This window comes from Pollicipes pollicipes, unplaced genomic scaffold (assembly GCF_011947565.3).
Source record: "Pollicipes pollicipes isolate AB1234 unplaced genomic scaffold, Ppol_2.1 Scaffold_4740;HRSCAF=5597_pilon_pilon_pilon, whole genome shotgun sequence".
NCBI classification, from domain to species: Eukaryota; Metazoa; Arthropoda; class Thecostraca; order Pollicipedomorpha; family Pollicipedidae; genus Pollicipes; species Pollicipes pollicipes.
The window spans coordinates 6,456,755-6,480,586 of record NW_023596545.1 but is presented as its reverse complement, the minus strand read 5'-3'; the positions used below and the strand labels follow the sequence as shown (position 1 = coordinate 6,480,586).

Here is a 23,832-nt window from a genome sequence, read left to right as displayed (position 1 = left end):
AGCAGTGTACCTTGCTCCGTGGACGCACTCAGCAGTGTACCTTGCCCCACGGACGCACTCAGCAAGTGTACCTCGCCCCGTGGACGCATCAGCAGTGTACCTTGCCCCACGGACTCACTCAGCAGTGTACCTTGCTCCGTGGACGCACTCAGCAGTGTACCTTGCCCCACGGACGCACTCAGCAGTGTACCTCGCCCCGTGGACGCACTCAGCAGTGTACCTTGCTCCGTGGACGCACTCAGCAGTGTACCTTGCCCCGTGGACGCACTCAGCAGTGTACCTTGCTCCGTGGACGCACTCAGCAGTGTACCTTGCCCCACGGACGCACTCAGCAGTGTACCTCGCCCCGTGGACGCACTCAGCAGTGTACCTTGCCCACGGACCGCACTCAGCAGTGTACCTTGCTCCGTGGACGCACTCAGCAGTGTACCTTGCCCCACGGACGCACTCAGCAGTGTACCTTGCTCCGTGGACGCACTCAGCAGTGTACCTTGCTCCGTGGACGCACTCAGCAGTGTACCTCGCCCGTGGACCACTCAGCGTGTACCTTGCTCCGTGGACGCCTCCAGTTGTACCTCGCCCCGTGGACGCACTCAGCTGTACCTTGCCCCACGGACGCACTCAGCAGTGTACCTTGCTCCGTGGACGCACTCAGCAGTGTACCTTGCCCCATGGACGCACTCAGCAGTGTACCTTGCTCCGTGGACGCCAGCAGTGCATCTCTATCAGCTACATGCTCCATCCATTCTAGCTTGACTGAATCGATACACGTCCCTATGCAAAACACGGCATGATAATTGATGTCGTGGTGTTGCTGCTGCCGTCCTGCTCAGCTGGTTGCCGAGCCCTGCTGATGGTCGTCTGAGCCAGAGGGGGCCAACGCTGGCCGCCGCCAGGCGAGGCTTTAGGCGCAGCGCAAGATCATCTGTTGTTGTCAAGCATGGGAGCGGCGCCCCTGAAGTGGCATCCCTTTGTGCCTGCTTCGGAGATTTAGAGTTACGTAAAGCGAACGGGCCACTGGTGGAGTTGGCTAAGCCGTTTTCCACGAGATCACAAGAAGTTTGCTGTAAGTTGGAGAAGTTTGAATTCTGGTGTCTTACAATGTTTCTACCGAGCCCCACAATCTGCCGCGCTGACGCGTCTCTAGATGCTGAGAGACGAACCGCAGGTTCTGAGACAGCGCCTCGTCAACGGGATGTGCGCAAAGTGGCATGAACTCCTAAAACTTGGTCCAGCAACAAAGCCCTGTTCAGCTTAATATCTAACTGTACTACTATCTCCATGCCATTAAGCTCTTCCTAGATTGGTTGCCTGCTGGACTGGTGCATGCCTCGGACCTCGCCCAGCGATGCCGCGGCTGGGTCGTGTTCCGCGGGCGCACGGGATGCCGCCGCTGGGCCGTGCTCCGCGGGCACAGCGGGCGGCCGCGGCTCGGCCTCGGGTGCCGGGCCGGCGGGCGCCACCGCCGACCGCTGCCGCCGGCGGTCCGTGATCTGCCGGTGGCGTGCCTCGGGTGCCGTCCTGATTCGTCGCGTGTCTGGGACGGCGGCGAACGAAGACGCCGCCGATCGTCAGACAACCTCCCGGCTGATGGTATGGAGAGACTGCCACCGGACGGCGGCGCCAGGGCGGCGCTACGGGCCTCGGCAGGTCGGCTACTGCCGACGGCGCCCGCAGTTACAGGCCTGCTCGAGGTTGTGCTATGTAGTTTTAGTGTTTTAGTACACGCCCATGTGGCCGGTTGAAAGTCACGCGCGCGGTGGGGGAGCAATTCGTCCCGTGAGATCTGGTAAAGTAAGGTAGCTAGAGACACGCAATTTACAGGCAGGTAAGCCTGTATAAAACTCACTTATGCCAATTTTGAGTTCCCAAGTTTTCCGAGAGAGTCTTGAAGACAAAGAAGGCTGAACAAGGTCACTCTCAATATCGGCAAACCAAGTGCCCTCAGATCTCGTCATGCAACCATATTCAACCTGGATAGTTTATCTCAGTAAAAGGTCACTGGTGTTCATATTGGGTTAGTGACCCTGTTTGACTTTTAGAAGGCCATTAACATAACATGAGCTTAATCAACCTTTTGCCCGAAAAACATGCGAACTGAAAGGTCATTCACGCTTATTTTGAATTAAAATCTGTAGAGTGACCTTAAAAGATTCTTTGTCATTTTGACCCAAGAAGTTTACGTAGACGAACCGTCCCTGAAATGACCCTGACTTTTTGCTTGGAGAGTGTGGTTAGTTTAAAGGGGTTGCATAAAAAGGTTTTGGGTAAGAAAAATATCAAAACATTGAAATCGAACCGGGCCTTTTTAACCTGAGCTTACCCGAACGTCACGGCATAGATCTGAATAATTTCAGATATCTGAATCCTCATAACCATGTCGCTCTAGTTTGCTGCGTTAGCTCTCTTCATTTCTGGTATCTGGAGGATGTGATATTGACCCTCACCCGAGTGTGTCATATTCAACTAGCCGCTGGGTGTAGGCTAAATGAACTGTGTGAGAAGTGGGGCTCACCGGCGGGGAACTGTGCTGGCTTTATCCCACGATACCGAACGCCATAAATACCCTTTCAACAGCAATACGGTGCGGTATGCATAGCATCTTTGTAGAGTAGCTCATTGAACCAGCCTTCTAACGGCAGCCCGATGGCAGTCGTTTCTCCATTCGCGGGAGAGTGGGTAACAACAGCGCGTTCGGGATCTAACCGGCTTAAGGAGCGCTGGCGTCTGACGCATGACTCCCGGGCTAATGACGTACTGCGCCGTCACCGCACCGGCGGCGGTCATCGGTGACGTGGGGGGATCGCGTGCCACGCGCGGTTCATCGGACCACCGAGCCAGGCGTCGATCCATACGGGGTTCGGCTCGCCCTCCGGTGCCTCCTTCGCTGGGATGACGCAACCCGGACGCGCGGAATCTGGCCCTGTCCCGTTCATAACACCACCTTAAACCAGGAGTTCTGCTCTCGCTCTCAGAGCAAAGCTTGCCGTCAGCTCCCTCCAAGGCTCTCGTAACATTTCGTATCACGAGACTAGCCAGCGAACAAGTTCCAACATCCTTGGCAGACTTTCTGCGATACACAATCTCGCTATGCATGGAATCACGCCTCACGATCAAACGGAACTTCGATTGGAGCGCGGGGAATGGCCTCTCGCCAGGCATCGCATTTCACCCCGGGCTGCGGGTATGATCAGTAAATGACGTCAGCAGGGGTATCACTGTCCGCAGTGTGTTTTCCTCCGTCACCCATCGCATTGCCTTGCCGCTGGCGCTGCCCACGTCTGCCTCAGACCGCACTCTGGTCTGAGCGGTGTAATTTGAACTGGAGACCCTCAGCGAGGTCCTGTAATGGACCTACCTGAGCTTTGACGGCCGCGTAGTGGATCTGCGCCACTTGAAGGGTCGAATCGCTTCGTGCTAATCTCCTCCTGAAGTTCGTTGCTCTTGTTGAAGAGGTTTGATTCCAAGCTCCTGCAACGATAAAAAGGTTTTTGGCTCTTAGAACCAGCTTGAGCACAGTTTCGCCGCATCGGTTGTCGTAAGACATGCATTGCTTTGATACGATCCGCGCCAAACGACAGCCGTCTTGGAAATCCGTGCAGCCTCCGTGGTCCTGGGAAAGATGCTGGACTCGTAATCCAGCAGCACTGGGTACGAGTCCCAGAGAGAGCGCATTGCTTGACCCGAATGAAATGGAAAGGCCAGCTGGCAACTGACCAACGAGGCTCAATCCAGACCCGAGGCGGCCGTGTCGCAGCATTGTGCGGCACGTAAAAAACCCTCCGCATTCCTGTCTGGCGATAGGGCGGAGGCGAAATTAGCATGTTGAACTGGACGGCACGCTTGGCTGGTGGGTTCGGGGTACACGCAACAAGCTATGATTAGCAGGTACTCTGAATCCGAAGTCACCCATACAAAACCATTCGGGATAATTTGTTTTAAAAAACCTTGTTGTTAGCGTACCTTTTATAGTTTCACAAACGATCTTTGCTGTTTGAAAAAGCTCGCCGTTTTGCGCGGATGGCCTATGTTATGTCGAACGGCACCGTTGCCTAACGTCAGGTCTCTGCCGGGCCGAGGCAACCCTGGCTCACCAGTAACGGGGGCAAGCCGTCACACACCGTGACCGGAACTGGTGGGCCGACCGCCCCGCCGACGGCACCGAGCCGGCGCACGTGCAGGGCACGCTTGCCACCGCCACATTTCTCAGCGGCACCCACCGCCGTACATTCAGATGCAAATTCACAGTCAGCATGCCGGTGCGCCTTGAGCGCCGGATTTATCGCCGGATGCGGCTGGCCCCGGGTGAGGTGGAAAATGTGTTTCCATTTCGCACCCTGATCGGTGCGTATTCCGTTCAGTTCGGCTCCGCCGGCTGCCATACCGATGCCGCTGCTTCCTGAGGTTTGTCACTGGAGGTGACGGCAGTATTCTGGGTAGTAGGATACCGTCTCCCCTGAAATATACACTGCACAGTTGTGTACGAAGGAACAACGTTGCTCCCGCCAGCGTTGATGCGCTGGTCTCATCACGGTCTCCTGGCTACGCTGAGGGCCGCCGCATTGAGCGACCGGTGGCGCCGCGACCTGAACAGTGCAGTGTCAGGTCACCGTTCGACCCCCCCCCCCCCTTCCCCCACCCCCACCTCTAGTTAGCAACAGTAAGCTACACGTACCTGCTTTGGGGCGCATCAGACAATGTGGAGCCCTGAATGCGGTGGAAGGGGGGTCCAGGTCGTGAAACGCTTACATGGGTCCTGTTCCAAACTGCCCATCGTCGGTCGATGGTGAGACGTTGGTGGTGCGGTACCATGGTGGTAGACAATTCAACGTAAAGAGTGCTACATAACACAGCCTGCAGTGTAGCCATGTAGCGGATGGTTGAGCTGATAATTTTGGACCCGCCCCACATCCCTGTTTGACATCGCATTTAGGTTTCGCATCCTCGTGACGTATTGGTCACGCTACTGACCTACTACTACTACTGCTACTACTACTACGCTGAGCAAGAACATCAAGTTTACACGAATGATATGTCAGTCGATGAATGCAATACAATGCATAAGTGACTACACTCGACACTCCTCTTCAAACCTGATATACCCAGATTATATCAACCAAGCAAGAGCGAGAACCTTACAAGAACGATGTAGAGTTCATACGGATGCACCAACAAGATACTGTGCTACACATTTGTCGGTGTCATTATTGTCTTCGTCGTCTCCTTTAGGTGCTTGTACATATCCCTTAAATTGCAGTCTGTAAAATACATCACAGCGCAGCGCGATGAAATAGGCATAGTTTCACTCACATTACATGCTCAGCAGGACAAAAGGCATTTCTCTTTGTACTAAGCCGAGCCTGAAAAAATTCACCTCTTGCAACCCTGCAGCGCCCAAGGCAGCTATGACGCAACTCATTTTGCCATCTTTCCCATACACGCGCGCTGTCACTTCAATTTTTTACAAAGTCGTGCAACGTGCCAATTACAGAAGTAAGTGGAACCTTTGCCAAAATCTCCGGGCACTACGAGCATTTATCAAACATTTATAGAACGCGTTTACGAGGCTGTGAGAACCTATTTATCATTCAGACAGATGGCAGAGTTATATGTTACCTTGCAAAGACCGGCGGGATCAGTGAGGGCTGCTCTTTCATTGATGCATTGCATCAGGGAAAGGGCCATGTCGGAGGAATGCTCGTCTCGCAATGAGCTAATCCAGGTGATATCAATTGCACACTTGAGGAAGAAAAGCACAATTTGTGACTGGTGTGTTCCATGGTAACACAAAGCGTGCGACAGGATCCCAGGAGAGGATGCATGTAACATGAACTAGTGGCGGTGTCTTAGTTTTATCGTGAAGAATCACAAACATCACAGATGTAGATCCCACTGCCAGGTTTGGGTACGGCCGTTGACATTAAATTAATTTCGGTGAGCTGTAGGTCATTTGTTTGAATCTGAAACCAGAAATTATGTGTGTGGAAATGCTCCACGTAATTTTAGCAAGTCATTTTTAGTAACTCAAAACAAAAGCAAGTATATTGCTTGCTGCAATGACGTCAATTCCAATGCCTGCATTGGCCCCAAATTTTCACGCTCTGATACCAAGCGTAGGTATATAATCCTCTTCACGTCGAATACGCTAAATTATGGATATTATAGGCGTCAAGAAGATTCCATCTGCAGTACGCGAGAGGAACCACTGCATAACCTCGTTAGGTGAAGAAGAGCTGAAAAAGTCACCGAAGAGATACAGGTTTTCGTGACCTGTACTAGAGTAAGGCGCAAAAGAACGATCGATGCTTTGACCAAATAACATCATCCACGACACATATCTTTGGGTTAGAGAGACCGCACTGTTTTTTGTGTTTTTTTTTAAGGAAAATGCTACTCCCAGAAGCAGGAAGATCAGGGAAGTAGAAGTCAATTTAGAGCGATGCTTTTTCTGGAAATGTATTTGTTCGCACAAAATAACATGACAAAATCCGAAAATAAGTTGGAATCGACCGGAAAAAGCCTCATTGCACTCGCATGATTGCTCTGGACACGGCTCTATGAAAAACACCGTTTTGCTTTCATTCCAACACACTCATTCGATTCAAAGTCCATTTCACATTTGCTTATCCAAAATGGCAAATTGCTTACTTTGTGGTGTCTGCGCAACGTTGTAGTTTTGATAGCATTTTGCAAGGTACTTAGCGTCCGTACGTCGCAGTCAGGTTTCGCTATTGTATTTCAGAATCGGGTGGATTGGTTTATACCGGGATGTTTTATTTGATCGTTAGGACTCATTTTTACGTAATTGCACGTTCAACATGTTTTTGTTTTACAGCATGTCGTATGCCTGAGTATGATGAGTGAACTTTTTAGTGTATTTGACCACATCTATCGCTCATTCAGTGACATGTTCGTCAGTGGTGCTGCCTAAAAAGCACACCTTGTTTTCTTTTTTTACTCGCCGGACATCAGCTCAGTTTGACTTCACTTTGAGAGAATAAGCCACGCCATGTTACTTAATTTTAATGGGTCTTTTAGGGCATCAAGCACGTGTCTCAAAACAAAACATGTACATAATTCACACAACCAGCTGGATAAAGTTGAAATGTCGTCTATTTTTGCTCACTTGTGAGCATATTCTTTAAAAATTGGCATGCATGCCAATCAAAAATATGCAAAAGTTGCTTGTCCAAAAAATGACCGAAAAAGCACCAATGACCGAAGAAAACCAAAATTAGTCCACATCGGATTTCTGTTTACCAAATGTGTGTTTTCGGAGTGACATGACTAGCACCGACAATGACCTACATTGGCGCGACACCTGACCTTGGCCTAATGCCGCCACCGGGCCGTGACAGACGTGCCGAGGCAGCCCACGGGTCACTGGGTGCCCGGTAATGCGGTAATTACCGGCTCTTGCTGGGCGGCTAACGCGCCGCTGACCGCAAATGACCGGCCGGCTGCCCAGCGCCTCCCCGCTCCCGTCTGGGCAGTCGCGGGCGCTCGTTAGCCGTCGGCGGTGGAGAGAGTGTCTGGGAATGTGTGTGTGGAGATGGCAGAACGGGGAGCGGAGCATCACGTTTTGTGCTCCTCCGCTTTCGATTTCGCACAGACAGCTAATTTCGGCCACGCCTGGGCGAGTGTAAGCATTAAAGAAAATCTGCGGGAGCTGACGTCCCAATGGCGATGGGAAATGAAACTAGGGTTATCATTGGTTCGTTCCTAAACACCCGATGTGTAGAACCGTGGAGAGTCGTTGCAAGCTCAAAGGCATGCTTTGAATAAGACAGAAGCCTTTGAACGTACCCGCGCTTTACTGGCACCTGTTCTTGCCAAACACATCTTGGTACAAAGTCCCGCACTGCCACGGCGCTCCGCGTCACCTGAGATCTGCCGGGAGGAGGGCAGGTACCCGACCCTTCTCCTATTCCGCGACAAAAGAACGCGAGACAAGCGGAATTTCGTGGGGTAGCTAATGCACTCCTGAACCACATTCACATGGACATTACCTGGAAGTCATGATTAAGATAACATTGGGTTATCCATATTAAAAACAATATTACATATATATGTATATATATATATATATATATATATATATATATATATATATATATATATATCTTATATACAGTCGGCCGGTAGATTGCTCTAATCTTTACAATTTGCCAGTACCTGAATGATTTGGTTAACCACAATGTTCCGTTTATCCCCCAATACGGCGCTGCCCTAGGAAATCCGCTGGCTGTCGACCCAGCTGCATTTCTACGGCATCCAAGGTCTATAACTAATGGTGACCTAGCCAGACAAAGCATCAAATGCGAATGAAAAAGCAGTTTTGTGAAGTCAAAAACAAATAAAAAGGAACAAGGCGTGCTGGCAGGGCGTGTATTATAAAGGTTAAGAGTCAGGTTATAAGTAACTGTCCCGAGGTCCAGCAGGTCAGTTGATTGGAGAGTCAATGGTCGGACTCAACGATCCGCGGCGAGCTGGGTTCGAGTCGCTTTAGACAAGTGATATTTTCCACTGATTGCAATGGCCTGTCGCCGGTGGCAGCAGCCGCGCTTGGGGTCTCGTGACGTCAATATCAGGACTGACCGAGCCGAGCACTACGGCACTTTCAACTTCTGCCACAAAATTCAGCCGTTGGTTTGGAATTTTACGATCGGATGGTAGGGCCAGAGGGCTCACACGACCAGCACTATAGGCCGCCAACCGAAATTGACCTGGGGTTCTATTATTCGGCAATGTGCTCTCTGGATGCGTGATGCATCGATTTTAATTATTGCTTTATTATTCATAGTCGCTTCGTTACACCTGGTACACTACGGCACTTTCAACTTCTGCCACAAAATTCAGCCGTTAGTTTGGAATTTTACGATCGGATGGTAGGGCCAGAGGGCTCACACGACCAGCACTACTTCACTTGGCTCAGATCCCAGAAAACTGGCAATCTTGAGTTTCGGACTACAATCTTTAAATTATATATTCATCCAGGTGGTAGCGAAGCGACTATGAATAATAAAGCAATAATTAAAATCGATGCATCACGCATCCAGGAGAGCACATTGCCGGAATAATAGAACACCAGGTCAATTCGGTTGGCGGCCTATTGTGCCAGCAAGCCATGATTTGGAGATCAGGTAGTGATAGCGCTGTGTGAACCAGATTAGCCAGACAAGTGCACATTCACATTATGATAAATTACTAGCGAATGTCCTATTCAAGTTGTGGTCCAACATGGCCCAGGTTACGCTCATCTAGGTCGTTGAACTGACGTAAACATGGGACTCAAAATATAGGGAGCATTTAAAAGTGTTGCGATATAACGCAGCGAAGGCATGCTTCCTGCTATGCTACAACAACGTGGATACTATGCTCGATTGGTTGCTTGACGACGAATGCAAAGCGACGGTCGTCAGCAGCACAGTCTATCGCGAAGTTTGGCAGCGGAAGACAAGAGGGCACAGCTGGAGGAAAGCTATACCCGTGTCCCCGCGGTTACAACACCGGTTATGACCCCGCAGTTGCCACGCTGCCGACACTGAACACCGACACGAACGCGCTCCGTATTGTCACCAACGTCCCCCGCGGCATGTGGACAGTGGACAACAATCCACAACGCTTTTAGCTTCTATTGTGGCCTCCAAGCGAAACAGTCCACCGCCCGGGGACAGAGCAAACAGGGAAATAAGCTTTCAAAAATGGACGATTGGTTGGGCTGGAATGCTGGCTTTAGTGCTCTTGAGACCTGGCGGGTGCCAGACCCCATGTCTCATTAAAAGAACGGAGCAGCTGAAAACTGTCCGTGGCAGACACGTGCTGGGAGTCCGAGAGGACCCGGACTTCAACCCGGGCTTATGTGTGGCTTTGCAGGACTCGTAAATCAAGCCGCTCCATGAACGCAAGCAATGGTAGGCTCCAACAGATTGCTTTTTGTACCTAGCCCACTGTTAATCAGTGCCCTAACGGAAGGTTAGGGGGATCGACCGCTCAGTCTATCCGAAGGTCGCCTCGAAAATGGCGAGCGGGAGCGACGTTGTACTTTCAGCGCGGCTGAAGTTCTATTTCCAACATTTTGGGACCAGTCTCATTCGCGAGTCATGTCAAAGTCATGGAGATATAAAAAGCACATTTTTGAAGGTTTACACAAGGTATCTGCCGTTTCCCTCGCAGTTTCGGGTGTGTGACACACAAACTTAGTAGGTAGTGTGTCAACATCTGTCGACTTCATCCTGGCACCGGATACCCAGTGCATGGAAAGGATTGCCTAAAACATGACGGCTAGTGTGAAAGGTTTTGAAGTTCCGTGTCGAGGGTAAGGTTTCAAGGTGATTTGCTACGGGACATCTGCATCATCTTCATCAGGACATCACTCACTCTGGTCATTGTTCCACCGTCTGTGTCGTCACATAGGCTTCACTACGTTTTGCAAATAATACTTGCAGTGGGTGCTTATGATAGATCAAAACATGCTGAGAAACCGTGGCAGAATTAAACGTTTTCAGGACATTGAGACTAAACGAACGACATAGCTTGCAAACAGGACCACGCTGAAATAGTTGGTCAGGCACCAAGTCAGCCACGATAAAGTCAGTCGTCTCTGTAGATTGCACATAATTTTGTGAGGACATACATTACATTTTTCCGATGAAATCAGCTGATTTTCAAAGGATAATTCGACTGTTCTTTCTTGGCAGGACGACGTGATGCACCATCTGGATGGTTTGCCAACCTGAGGGCGGAGGTCAGCCCCGCCATAGAGCCGACGCCAGGATCGTCTAGGGAGGCCGCCAAGACGCCAGCCCTTCAGTCTTTCACCGAGAACCCAAGGGCCGAGTCGATGACGACAGCGATGGCGATGACTTTGTGGATCCCCGTTACGTCAGGCCGTCTGACCTGTCGGTGCCCGCGGTGGTCCGCAGCGTCCACCCCCCCCCCCCCCCCTCCCCCCTGTTGGCTGACCTAACGGCCAGTGCGCGCAACACCATGTCGGATTCCAAGGCAAGATGCAGGAGTCCATTCTTCAATATCTTAACGACCACCCTAAGTATGACCCGACATGGGGTGGGGCGCTGTCGGCATTCATGACCTGTGCGCCGCCACGTCCTCCCCCCCCCCCCCCCCCCTCCCCCCCCCCACCCTGTCAGAGCCAGCTCTAGCGCAGCGTCAACTAGGTTAGCGGAAAAGCGTGGTCGCCATCCCTGTCCCACCGGCCGGAGAGGCGGAAATCCTGTCCACTTCGCGGATGGTAGCGTTGACAGCGTCCTGCCCGCTGCGCCGCACAGTCCTGCAGGGCTGCGCCGAGCAAAATCGAGCGCTGGGTCCGCAGAACATTCATGTCAAGTTGAGGTCATGGAACGGCAAGTTAGGTAGTTTAAACAGACAACGCACCATAGAAATGTCCTCATGCAGGCTGTTTTCTCTCATTTCATTGTTATGGTCATTACATGTTCATCAGATGCCTGACGCATTTAAGTCTAAATATGCTTGGATAAGTGTGCAGGATATCTAGTGTGTGCATGTATTGAAGAAAAGAGGTGGTGCGCACAGGAACCTACAATGTTTATATTAGGGAACCCAGCCGCTCCCTGCATGCCTGTACCGGGTGCCGGCCCGGTTCAGGATCCTGCTGTGCGTAGGGATGGGAAGGAACCCGATTTAACGTTGCGTAGTCTTCGTCTTCGTTGTGGCTATGGAAGCGGGGGTGGCTTGATACGCTGATGCGTGACGATGGTGTGTGATGGTGTATTTAATCGTTTTATGATGACTATGTGCCTGCCTGCGGACGGGAAACTGTACGCTGTGTTTGGTTCAGTCTCCTTTTTGGCTGCATAAATAATTTTGACAGCTTGTGAATGTTGTTTTATTGTGTTTGTGAGCGGCCCCTTGGATGAAATGTTTTATGTCTGGTCTAGGCGGAATGCGTCTAAACTCTCGTCGTTTCGTGTCTGCTAAGGTATGTTCTGTCTATCTGAATACACTTGCATGGCATGTTGAATCTGGTGATTTCGTTCCTATCACCGTTCACGATTTGTATACCTTCGAGTGTTTAGCCGGGCTTATTGTACGAGGACCACTGTACCACTACCATAAGAAATTAATGACGTCCGGTACAGTGCACCATCTCTATGCACCAAAGGCTATGCCATAAAAAGAGTACAGCCGACGGGATTCCAAGACATGATAGGAGGTGTCAGTTGACGTAGCGCGAGACCCGTCTGCTCCAATTCGGATCCCGTGCATTGGGTATTATCGTGGGATCATCCGGGATTTCGGTTTTATGCCGTTCTTTATAGAAGTTGCGACATGGAATAAACTAGCAATCTAGGCACCTGTATAATTAACACGGTTTAGGTTCTGTTGCTTTCAGAATGGATATCCAGGAGCGTGTTCAATTACTAATAATGTTTAGTGGTCATAGATTCCCATTAGAGCTCTAGTTTTGCCAAGTTTGTTGAGGACAGCATTGAGCACAGGATTGACCAACCTGGGGTACGGTAAACATGAGGTTTGAATGTACTAAATGAATGCAATCTAGTCTAGATCTGGGTCTAAATGTCAATTTTCTCAATTGCTGCATTACATGCCAATTCTCTCCTTATGTGGGTGCCATTGGTACACTTTTAAGAGAACATTATGGTTCCTATGTCCTTATGTTTTCTTTTGGTATCTGAGGACTGAGTGGCAAAACCGGGTTAGAAATTGGAAATGAGATCGAAGATATTGCATCGTCCAAAATCCTTCAAGGCGGGCTGCGTTCCGCGGGATTTTCATCGGCATGAAGCGCTTTTTTGTAGGGATCCACGTCTTTATGGCAGAGTAAGATAGATGGAGGTGGGAGAAAGAGAAGGGAGCGGGGTGTAAGCTCGTTAGTTCAACTGCGATTTGTCCGCGGCCTGAGAAGTCGAGGCCCTCAACGAAATGCGATCTTAAGGCCCTGGACCACCTGGCGATCTCATGACCATTGGGCGGCTCTGTTGACGTCCAAACTACTTGCAAAAAACGAATGCATAGAAATCGAAAGAAGCGAACGCAAATTATTTGGGGACGTTTCGCTGCATTCCATCGCTTTCATTCAATACATGCTCGACAATGTAGGTTTTAGCGGCATCAGCTTTCCTGCTCCAAACATTGTTTCTCGTTGTTCTTGAAAGTTAGTTGTTGAGCTACAGGAAATATGAAGGTATATACAAAGTGATATTATAAATATATTTCTCATCACCTCTGATATTTGCTAAGACCAAAACATGTTTGCCAGAGCATCAATAGCTGGGCCATTTCGCTCAGCACTATTTCTAACGCCGCTGACGGCGGTTGCTAGGATTCGCATGTACGAAAAAGTATATGCTCCCGAGATGGACTGCCTCGCTGTCATATGGCCATTTTTATCAACCTTGATCTTTGAAAGCTCTTCGCTGATTGGTCAGGCTTAGTTTCTGCTGCTAGGAGAATGCTGGAAGCTGCGGGTGTGCGAGGATTAAACCACGAAAGCGCCACGTTGGGGGTGAAACCGGCTATTATGTTGCTGCTGTTGGTATTGTCGTGTGTGACGTAGCATTGCTTAAGCTATAGCTGAGAACACAACATCGGCATGGATTTCTCAGATAGCAGGTAAGGTTTCTTTATAGGTACCTTCAATGCGATAACAAAACGCCACACAGCTTGACTCAAGAAGCGCCACGTTACCAGCGACGCGGATGCAACAAAAGTTAAAAACCCTACAGCTGGCCAGTTTTTGGTGCCCATCTGGCAACATTTTCAACTCCCTATGCGAACAGGGCCACTATGGCTTTGGTTTTTCTCCCATTCGCATTTATCGCAGTGGCTCTTTTCGAAGCGCACCTTGATCTTGGGAATGGGAGTATCACGTGATGCGTGTGACGCACTGGTTCGAACTTCAACCAATCAGTTTATTTGTAACACGCCCTTGCATGCCGGCCAATCACAGACTTTTTTTATTCGCAAGTAGAGGTGCGCACGGCTATTGTCATGACAACGTTGGTCGCGGCTGCAGGGAATAAGTGTAGTGCTGTTGCAAATCATAGTAACATCTTCAAAGATAAATCAAAACCTGAAAACCGGATGTCACTGGCTTCCTCTCATGTCCAGGAAAACGTCTGTCATTTTTTTGCATCTTCAACTCGCTTGCGGGCCAAAAGGACGCTACTTTTTTGGAACGCTACTCCAACGCAATGTTACCAGCTACTCCAGCTACACTTACGGGCACCGTTATTCCAATCTAAGACGCATCCTGAAGGTTGTTCTGCGCCTAGTCGTGCAATAAAAACGAGCCCACACATTACAGTGATGGACACCATTGGAAGGGGATCGCCCAGCGGACCCAGTATGTGACTTGACGGGAGACGGAGGGAAAAAAGACAGAAGTACGTAGCAAAATGTACACACGACTCCTTAGGGCCGATCTCTTCCCCTCTTTCTCCCAGAAAACTGAGGCAGTCAGGAATCCCAGAAGGGCGTGAATTACGGAAACTGGACTCCAGACCAAACAAGACTGTTCCGTCTGATCCAGTGGGTCTTTATATACAATATTTGATGTTCACTATTTGATTCATCTGTTTAAGGTTGAAAGTAATATATATATGTATATATATATATATATATACTCTCTCTCTCTCTCTCTCTCTCTCTCTCTCTCTCTCTCTCTCTCTCTCTCTCTCTCTCTCTCTCTCTCTCTCTCTCTCTCTCTCTCTCTCTCTCTCTCTCTCCTCTCTCTCTCTCTCTCTCTCTCTCTCTCTCTCTCTCTCTCTCTCTCTCTCTCCTCTCTCTCTCTCTCTCTCGCTCTCTCTCGCGCGGTAGATAGGTTCACTATCCACTACACTTGTAGGGATCCGTGTAATGTGTGTGTGTGTGTGTGTGGTGTGTGTGTGTGTGGTGTGTGTGTGTGTGTGTGTGTGGTGTGTGTGTGTGTGTGTGTGTGGTGTGTGTGTGTTGTGTGTGTGTGTGTGTATGTTTGTCTGTGTGTACGCGTCCGTGTCCGTGTCTGTTCGATAGATCAATACCGTGCAAGTCGTGTCATGTGACGTATGGTATCTGGTAGCCAAAGTGTGAGAATTGAGGAAGGGGTACCTTCTCATAACATCAAAAACCACATCTAGCGTTAGATACAAAGGAGATCAGGATGGGGGTGGCGGGCGTTTTCACTGGGGAGGTTCACGTTGGCCATGCCAAAGTGTAAACGCTGCAAAAGGCACGGAAACAACTGGGTTATGTGTAGAAGTGTGATGGAGCATTAATGAGTGGGTTAGTTATGCATGAATCATGAAATGGGAGAGGTTATTAAGAACAGCGTAGAAGTAATGGTCCCTGCGCATGTTACGGTGTACAACGGCACAGCATATGGTAGGCGCGCACTTGCACTGCCATCTAGCGAATGAGAAAGGTAACTAAATGTGCAAATGGAATGAGTGTAAGCGATGAACGGGAGATCACGCCATTTTGTATCATTGGTGTCGAGCAGTGTGCACCGAGAGGTATTCTAAGGACAATATCATCCGAATCCTTTTTGAATGAATGGTATTGCTTCCCTGTATGAGCGTTACCAACAGTTCATGCAATGCCAATGTATGTCACCATACTCTCGAGTAAAGTGTGAGCTCTCGTCGTATTATATATATATATATATATATATATATATATATATATATATATATATGCCGTCCATGGGGGGTTTGGATTTATAGTCAGGAAGTTAATGTATCGCATGTTGTTTGAGTTCCCATATTCCGGCCGAGAAGGACCCCAATATGCAGGTGCTTTTGAGGTAGATGAGGTCGATCATCTGACAGGTATTAAAGATGTGAATCTCATTAAGGAATCAAACCCCGGATTTTAATCCCTGTCTCATGCGCAATATCATCTACCTGCCAAGAGACTCTAAACTGTGGTCATTCACAGCCATGATATGCAACAAAAAAAAACAATACGCGATACACAATATGCACAAAAACAATACGCAACAGCCTCTGCCTTTTAACCCATCATCCGAACTAACCACATTGCACTTGATTTCGATAGTATCTGCTGAGTCTGGCGTGCAGGCCAGGGTTTGGTATCACTTGGTTTCGACAGTATCTGCTGAGTCTGGCGTAAAGACCAAGGTTTTGTATCCCTCATACCGCCAACCCAAACAAGTCATGCATTGATCGGCAACGGCAGACCTGTTTGTTGTCGCATCATAAAGGTGTAGGGACTGAAAATGTACCGTTGCTGGACAAGCTGTTCAAATATAAGGAAATGGCAATGGCAACACAAGATCGGCAATGTGAAATTTACCTCTTTAAACTGAAAACAAATGAAACTGGTGATTGCCTCACAGAACAGTCTTCCAGCGTTACGGCTGGCGCAGTCAACGTGCACAGACTCATCACGTCGGTTGGAAGGAACATACGACCGCTTAAGATAACCTGCACAAGCCAGATAAGGCATCGACACCGCAATACCCGTTGTCACTCCCCATTATGCAGTACCTGTTGCGCCAAAGATCCTGACAGAGCCCGCTCCGTGGCCGACGGAGGAGATGCGTCCGGCTGGGGCACGGCTGGAGTGGATGTCGCGGGGAAGCGGCGGCCGGTGCCCACCCACCGCGGTGCCGCCGCGGCCGGTTCCGAGGCCCGCGTGCAGAGCGCAGCTGCGGTCCGGCAGCGCGCGGCCCCGCCGCAGTGACCGGCCGCGGCCGGTGGGCGGGCGGCGCGCCGACGCCGGCGGCGCGCCGATCGACGCACAGACGGCGTGCGACCGCGCGCCGCCGCCGCCGAACCGCGCGGAGCAGCTCACCACCGGCGGGGAGGGGGCGCACTCGGGGCTCGCGGGCGGCCCAACCCCCGTGCCGGCTGGGACAGGGGCGACGGCTTACACGGGAGTCATGATGCGCCAACCGGATACAGGAGGGATATGGTGCTACATACGGCATGCATGATGTCCGGCAAGTCACACGCGGAATATACAGGGCAATTGGTGGGAGAGCTGCTTAGGGCGCACGTTGATTAGAACTCTGCAGGGGACGACAGGCCAGCACCAACCACTTAAAGTTAACATTTTATTCTTATCAGCTACCCTACAATGTCACATCTTTTGGCTTGGGACAGAGGCAAAAAGAAACCTTTTGAAACTTGACAAATTCTGGAGCTCTGGAGCAACACAACGAGTAAAGACATCCACCATGTGGTCCAGCCAGCGCAGTGGAGGGCCCGGAGAAGAGGAACGGCGCGACCCCCAGTCAGCTGCCATCGCCGCAATGTGATGGAGCTGTGCTCGCGTCTTTTAATTTTCTTTCGTGCCGTTTTGCGCAGTTGTCCGCTCCACCCCTGCCAAAGGCCCTCCCGGCCCAGTACAAGGAGGGCCGGGAAAGGGAGAACGGCAACTCCCAGTCAGCTGACGCTGCTTATAAACGACAGAATCGTCCTCGCGTTCTTGCGCCTTCGGTCGTGAGGACTGGCCATACCCGGGCGTTTGCAATGAGTTTTCTGGTCGTGCGCTTTGCGGATCCGCTAGTCGATGCTCAGCTCATCCACTCAGCTCCGCGGCTTGTTCGGCCGTTTTTGCTTTCCAAAGATTGGCAAGTGCATACGTGACACGCAGAGTGAGATTAACGTCTTGGTATCGGCAGAAACAAATGCAATGAAAGGTCCAGACGGTACGAACATAGACTTCCACGCAACGTTATCTCTGTCCCGCATCCACAAGCAAAAACGTGTACTGGTAGTTTACTGAAATGTTTCTTGCTTGACAACCGAGAACAGCGCGTTTTTTGTGTTTATTCGTGACTTTCAACGCCGGCCAGCCATCCGTTTGTGGGTACACCTTGTTCTTGAACATTTCGAGTTCGTTGATTGATTTAAATTGGACACTCCGCCATGCCGTCCTGTTGCCGCACGGGCAGCAAGGTTCAGAGGCTTCCAGGCTTCTGGCAGTCAAGACTGGGTTTGCTCTGTAAACTGTCCTCAATCGGGCGTGCCGGCTCCACGTGGCCATCGCGACACCCTGCGCGATGGTGCGAGTCACCGGGCGACCGGAACGGCGCGGCACAGCCGCTGAGCCGGACGTCCGCAGCAGCTGTGCGCGCGGAGGAAGGCTGGATGACGTGCGTGGCGCCGTGCTGACCGACGGCCGTGTGAACGCCAGAGCACTTCCGGTGCTGAACCGCCTAGGTGTGGAAATTAAGTCACGATGATAACATAACACAAAACAAACAGTTTGCGCCAACGCCAGAGATGACAAGTAACTAAAGCAAGAGTTGACAACAGGGGAATTTAAGCACATTCCTTTACCTGTGCCAATTAGGTTTTTTTTGTGAATCCCTTGAGGCCATCGGAAGTTGTTTCAGCGTGAGGAACTTCAGCAGAACCGAAAATGGATTTTCAGAGAACAGGAGCATCAAAGAACCAGGTGCACTCCTGTTTCTAAGTGCCGCCAACAAACAGATTCGTTGACTTCTCGCGCTGAAACAACTTCCGATCCCCAAGAACACCTTGCATCAGACCATACTGCTTCTGTTCTTTGACAGCAGTTATAAACCAACCCATGCATCCAAGGGAGTCTCTCTCCACTCCGCCAGTTTGTTCATCACTTTGAAGTGGCTCACCAACGAAGCTGGCCCTTTGAACAAATCATCCGAAATCACTCCAGGATGCTTCTCAGGGAATTCAGACTTCATCCCTGCCAAGTGAATGGAGCTCCTCGTACACCTATGAACAATCTTCCAAGCTGCTTTGTTCCAATGGTGCTTGAATCCATAACAGACCGCTCAGGCGAGCCACTTTTGCTCTTTCACGCTCATCGTGCTCATTCATGGCAGCGTTCATTGGAGGTGTCAAGAATGATGGCGTCGTCGAAGAGCACGAGAGCTACAAGGTGTCAGTGACAACAGACTTGACTGACTTCTTGACCCTGGTATTTTTGATCGCGACATTAAAATCTTAGTATTCACCATTCCTTTTTATGGATCTCAAATTCTGAACTGTGGAGCAAGACACATCAGAGAAAACAATGGACTCCATTTTGATGAACAACTTGACGACAGAAATGTAGATGCTTTCAAGCCCAGCCTCTTCTTTAACTGAAGTCTTGAATCACTCAACGAACATGTACGGTTCCAGGACACGTATGGTTTTCGCTTTCCAGCGGGCCCGACACGTGCCACCTGAAGCCATAAAGATAACTCCATCTGGCCGACGCCACCAGCGAATATTGGCTGGTTCCGGAGCTCACGGTGCTCCTCCCGCAGTTGGAGCGCTTGAAGTTGATCCTCTACGAGCTTGCAGCCTGGTCCGCCTGCTCGGACAGCCTTCCCGAGCAATGCGTCACCTGCGCCGCAGTTCAGTGAAATGAGAAGTCGATGCGTTTCTATTGCTTATGGCACTGCCCAAAGACGACGGTTTCACCCAGCTGACGGTCGTGGAGGCGCCGGAAGCACCGTCTTCGGACGATCACGAGGATATTACACAGGCCAGCGACGTTTTCGATTCCCTTCCCCAGGCCTCGTCATTCAGGAAGCAGGCAGACGCGAAGATCACCTCTCTCGCACTAAAAGCCGTAGTATAGAAGCACATTCAAACAACGAGTGCCCTCTCCGCCCTGAGAAAAATATGCTGGCCTCGTAATTAAGCGGTGATGGGTACGGGTCCCAGAGCGGGTATATTGTTTGGCTCGACTGAAGTGGAAAGTCCTGCTAGCAGCTAGCCCAGAGAGTCAACCCAGGCCCGGGGTGGCTGTGCCAAAGCAACGCGTAACGAAAAACCTTCCGCATTTCTGTTTGGCGAAGGGGCGGAGGCGACACTATCCGTTGGACTGGACGGCACTTGGGTGGTGGGTTCGGGGTACACACAAACAGCTATGCTTGGCAGGTGGTCTGAACCTAAAGCCACCCGTTCAAACAAACTGGAAAAAATTAATATTCAAAATACGATCATCCGACCACTCGTACATGAATCTGATAGCCAGAGCTGCATCCCGGCTTCTGCCTGAAGATTTGAAACATCAAGCAGTTTTCGATGTCATCGCCGGTGACCGGATTGGAGAACGACCAACGCCATTCCTATCACATATGTGCGTCATCATCTTCCTGTGTCAACAGCACACCTGTCAAGCTGACGGACGATCTTTTTCTCAAGCTATCAGATTTGGCTTTGCAATACCTCACGTGCCGACGGCGAGATGAGGATTATGTTGTTGCCAAATGGGACACATTTTGAGCCTTTTTGACGCTTGTGATCCGATCACGCAGTGGCGCAGGCCAGTTGACAGCTATTCTGATAATGTGAGTAAACAAGATCTCCCCATTGTTTCATCGTCGTCATCGTCGTCGTCAGTACGAGGGACTATCTGCACCACTTCATGGAAAACCACACATTAGCATTCCTTCCGATCGCTTTTCTGTGTCTTTCTCATATCTCCTCGCTCAGGTGCCGGAAATACTCGCCCTCAGCCATTCTTCTTCTTGAGCAGTGTTTTGCTTACAAAATATCGCGCGTCGTCATCTGTCTTCTCTATGACTGAAGAAAAAAACGATCTCCTTGTTTTTTCAGTATGAGGACGTCTTCGTAGGTTACACCAACCAACACTTCTAGCGAATTTTTAAATGCATCTTCTAAGGTGTCAGGAATTGGACTGACTTTGCATGGTGTTCTCGATCTATTTCAACAAGCGCCACTCACCAGCGATCATCAAGATGGTCCCGGCGGCGCGCTACCTCAGCCGCGCCTAGACACGGGCCATTCCGCAGAGTCGCAGAACTTTGCTCGCGGTCGTCGTAGAACTCTCTCGATTGTTGAGCGTCTCCGATAAAATCAGATTTTGTGATCAGGAAAGCCAGGCACAAACTTCAAAGGTCTCATGGTGTCGAAATTGGACCCCACAACTTGGTGTATGTCGCAGATCCATAAGCAGTTTTGAACAGCTTCATTTCGACTTCATTAAGTAACAGCGGCCCCCAAAGCAGTACTATCGCTCCGGAACTTTTGCGTTATAGTTTTTGTAAACATTTGAAATTGCCAGAATGACGTTCTAAGAAGCGTCTGAAAAGTTTAAAAATCCTGATATATATATATATATATATATATATATATAGCGATTTTTCAAATTCCAAAAAACACGAGGAATACAAAATAAAAACATGCCTTGATCTGGCATGTGTGACGGAGCTGTGCTGAGCTCGGCTGTGACCACGCAAGCAACCGATTTTTTGTTTCGTTTGATGTCATATGGCCTGGCGTTGTAGTTGATGAGTCACAGTTACACACGGCACCACGGCGCTGCTCAGCGCGGAACAAACGTTGGCAAGGCAAGGCAAATGTTGTCTTTTTACATTAGTCAATTAGATCCAACCACGCGACACGAAGGCACTGAAGACTTCGCTTCAAAACCCGCTACGCCCGTAAAAATGAGCTTGCGCCTGCAAGAGAAGCTCTTGAGCCTTAGCGGCGGGTGTGTGCTGGCTTCTGAGCATGAGCGGCGGGTCTGGGCTGGCTTCTGAGCATGAGCGGCGAGTCTGTGCTGGCTTCTGGGCCTGAGTGGTGGGTCTGTGCTGGCTTCTGAGCCTGAGCGGTGGGTCTGTGCTGGCTTCTGAGCCTGAGCGGTGGGTCTGTGCTGGCTTCTGAGCCTGAGCGGCGGGTGTGTGCTGGCTTCTGAGTATGAGCGGTGGGTCTGTGCTGGCTTTTGAGCCTGAGCGGTGGGTCTGTGCTGGCTTCTGGGCCTGAGCGGCGGGTGTGTGCTGGCTTCTGAGCCTGAGATGGTGGGTCTGTGCTGGCTTCTGGGGCTGAGCGGTGGGTCTGTGCTGAGGCAAAGCATGGGACGCGTGAGGGGGATTCGACCAACAAGACCAGAAGATGGCGGTGCAAAATCATAGTCTGTGGTCATTACGGACTCGTCAAGGTCCGTCTGAAAGATCGCCCAACATGTCAGTAGTAATCAAACAACCGTTTAGAAAATTCTGAAAAATGGCCACCACCTATCTCCTACAAAATGTTCATCCCTCAGAAGTTGTCAGAAGCCGGCAAAGAGCAGAAGATGACATTTCTATCTGGCTGAAGACCAAGTCTGAAGCCGATCCCGGGCTTGTGGACCGCGTCTGGTCCGGCGGCGAGACCTACTGCCACGCGGATAGAGAAGCAAACACCGAACCTGCCGGATCCGAGCTCAGGGCGACCCGCTGCCGTGCAGGAGAGTCCGCTGCTCAGGCCAAGGTGAGCAGCGTTGTGCGTCTCGAGCTCGAGCGGCCTCACTGTGTTGTTCTTCCTACGTGCGGACGACTCTACGGCCGCGGTCAACAAGCAGGGGTACAGCGGCATGCTGGAGCGCATCTGAAGATGACTGGAGCGAGACAGGCGGGCGAAATGGAGAACAGCTGGTTCCAACATGACAGGAAGGCTCTGCATACATCAAAGGTAGCCTTGATTAGCTGGAAAACCACTTCGGAGCACGCTTCATCAACCGGAAAACATGACAATCCATGACCAGCACGCTCCCCTGATCTGACCTTTCTAGAGCTTCGTCTATGGGCGTTCCTGAGCTCCCGTATCTACAACAGGAGCCCCAGTGGCCTTGGTGACACGAAGAGGACCGTCAGCCAGGTAGTGCGCGATATCACATCTGGCACGTGGGCCAAGGCTGTCGGTGTGGTGGTCGGGCGTGCAGACCTCTGCTCGCTACGAAACGGGGCTTACCTGGAGAACGTGCCATAAAGAGTTCTCTGAGTCGTGACGAATTGTTCATCAGTGCATCATACAAACACCCATTGCACGGTAGATATTTTGTTCATATACAGTTGTCGACGAGTAGTGTCATTTTATGCTATGAAAAATTGAAATAAGGCCTATGAATTTTATACTGTGGGGAAGTGAAATGTTTTCTCTCCACTCTCCGCAAGACATGCTATGTGATATATTGTTCAGGGCTCGCCATTAGTTAATACATCATGTGTTGTTAGCAGATCATCATAAATGTTAACATGAGTATATTGCCTTGGTGCGGGAGCATTATGAGACCTAATTTGGTAGCAAATTGGAAATACACAGGGAATAAAATAAACAGGTGAAAAGCCCATCATTTGTAGTAATGCATAAGAGCACAACAGGTAAACTCTTTTCCAAAAGCATTTATTGTTTTATAGTTAAGCATAAACTGGTTATTCTACGTTTGCAGCCAAATCACCAAGCACCAAAAACGTGCAAGGAAGAGAATATACATGATAAAGATATAAAAGTGCTCCATTCGAAGAATAATTGTACAGCTGTTTTGATAGTGCTTACAGTAAACCCTTGGGCTTCATTCCTCCTTGCCTCATTATTGCTGCGTTTCAGATCGGATGCCGTATTAGGTCTTTTGTCTTATGATACTCGCGTGAAAAGGACTTGTAAGAACATCAGTTTAAACTGAAAACATGCGTTTAAACTCAGCCTAGTGTTCTGACTGCCTACATGACAAAGTGAAGACGTTGGCCACCCTGTTGTCATAGTGCGAGTGAATAGGTTCAGGGCGATGCATGGCCTAAACTGTTTTCCATGGTCAGATATCCGTGCTCTGATGACGATGGCCTGTACGACTTCTAGAAGTCATTCAAGACTTGGATATATATATATATATATATATATATATATATATATATATTGGCTGACTCAGAGAACACGGGCCAGTACTCACTTTATTCATCATCCCGGAAAAATGCTTCTCTGCACGTAACGGGCGACAGTTCCATCGCACTGACATCACCATCAGAGTATGCAAAAATGTGTGACCTCATGTGTGAAGGTCTGCTTGACGCACCATTGTCACCTTTCGACAAAGTGTGCGAAATAGTTCGCTGCTGTCTTTAAA

The 23,832-nt window shown here is 50.1% G+C and overlaps 1 protein-coding gene across 1 annotated transcript in view; it reads right to left on the bottom strand.

Annotated features, from left to right (window-relative positions):
- Positions 1 to 2,783: 2,783 nt before the first annotated feature.
- Positions 2,784 to 23,832, bottom strand: part of LOC119098948 (uncharacterized) — a 157,636-nt gene continuing 136,587 nt past the window's right edge. Inside the window, exons 12-13 of the mRNA XM_037222003.1 lie at positions 3,359 to 3,471; positions 2,784 to 2,887 (exon numbers count right to left, since the gene is read on the bottom strand). Of these exons, the coding sequence (XP_037077898.1) occupies positions 2,784 to 2,887; positions 3,359 to 3,471 (217 nt within the window). The remainder of the gene's footprint in view (positions 2,888 to 3,358; positions 3,472 to 23,832) is intronic.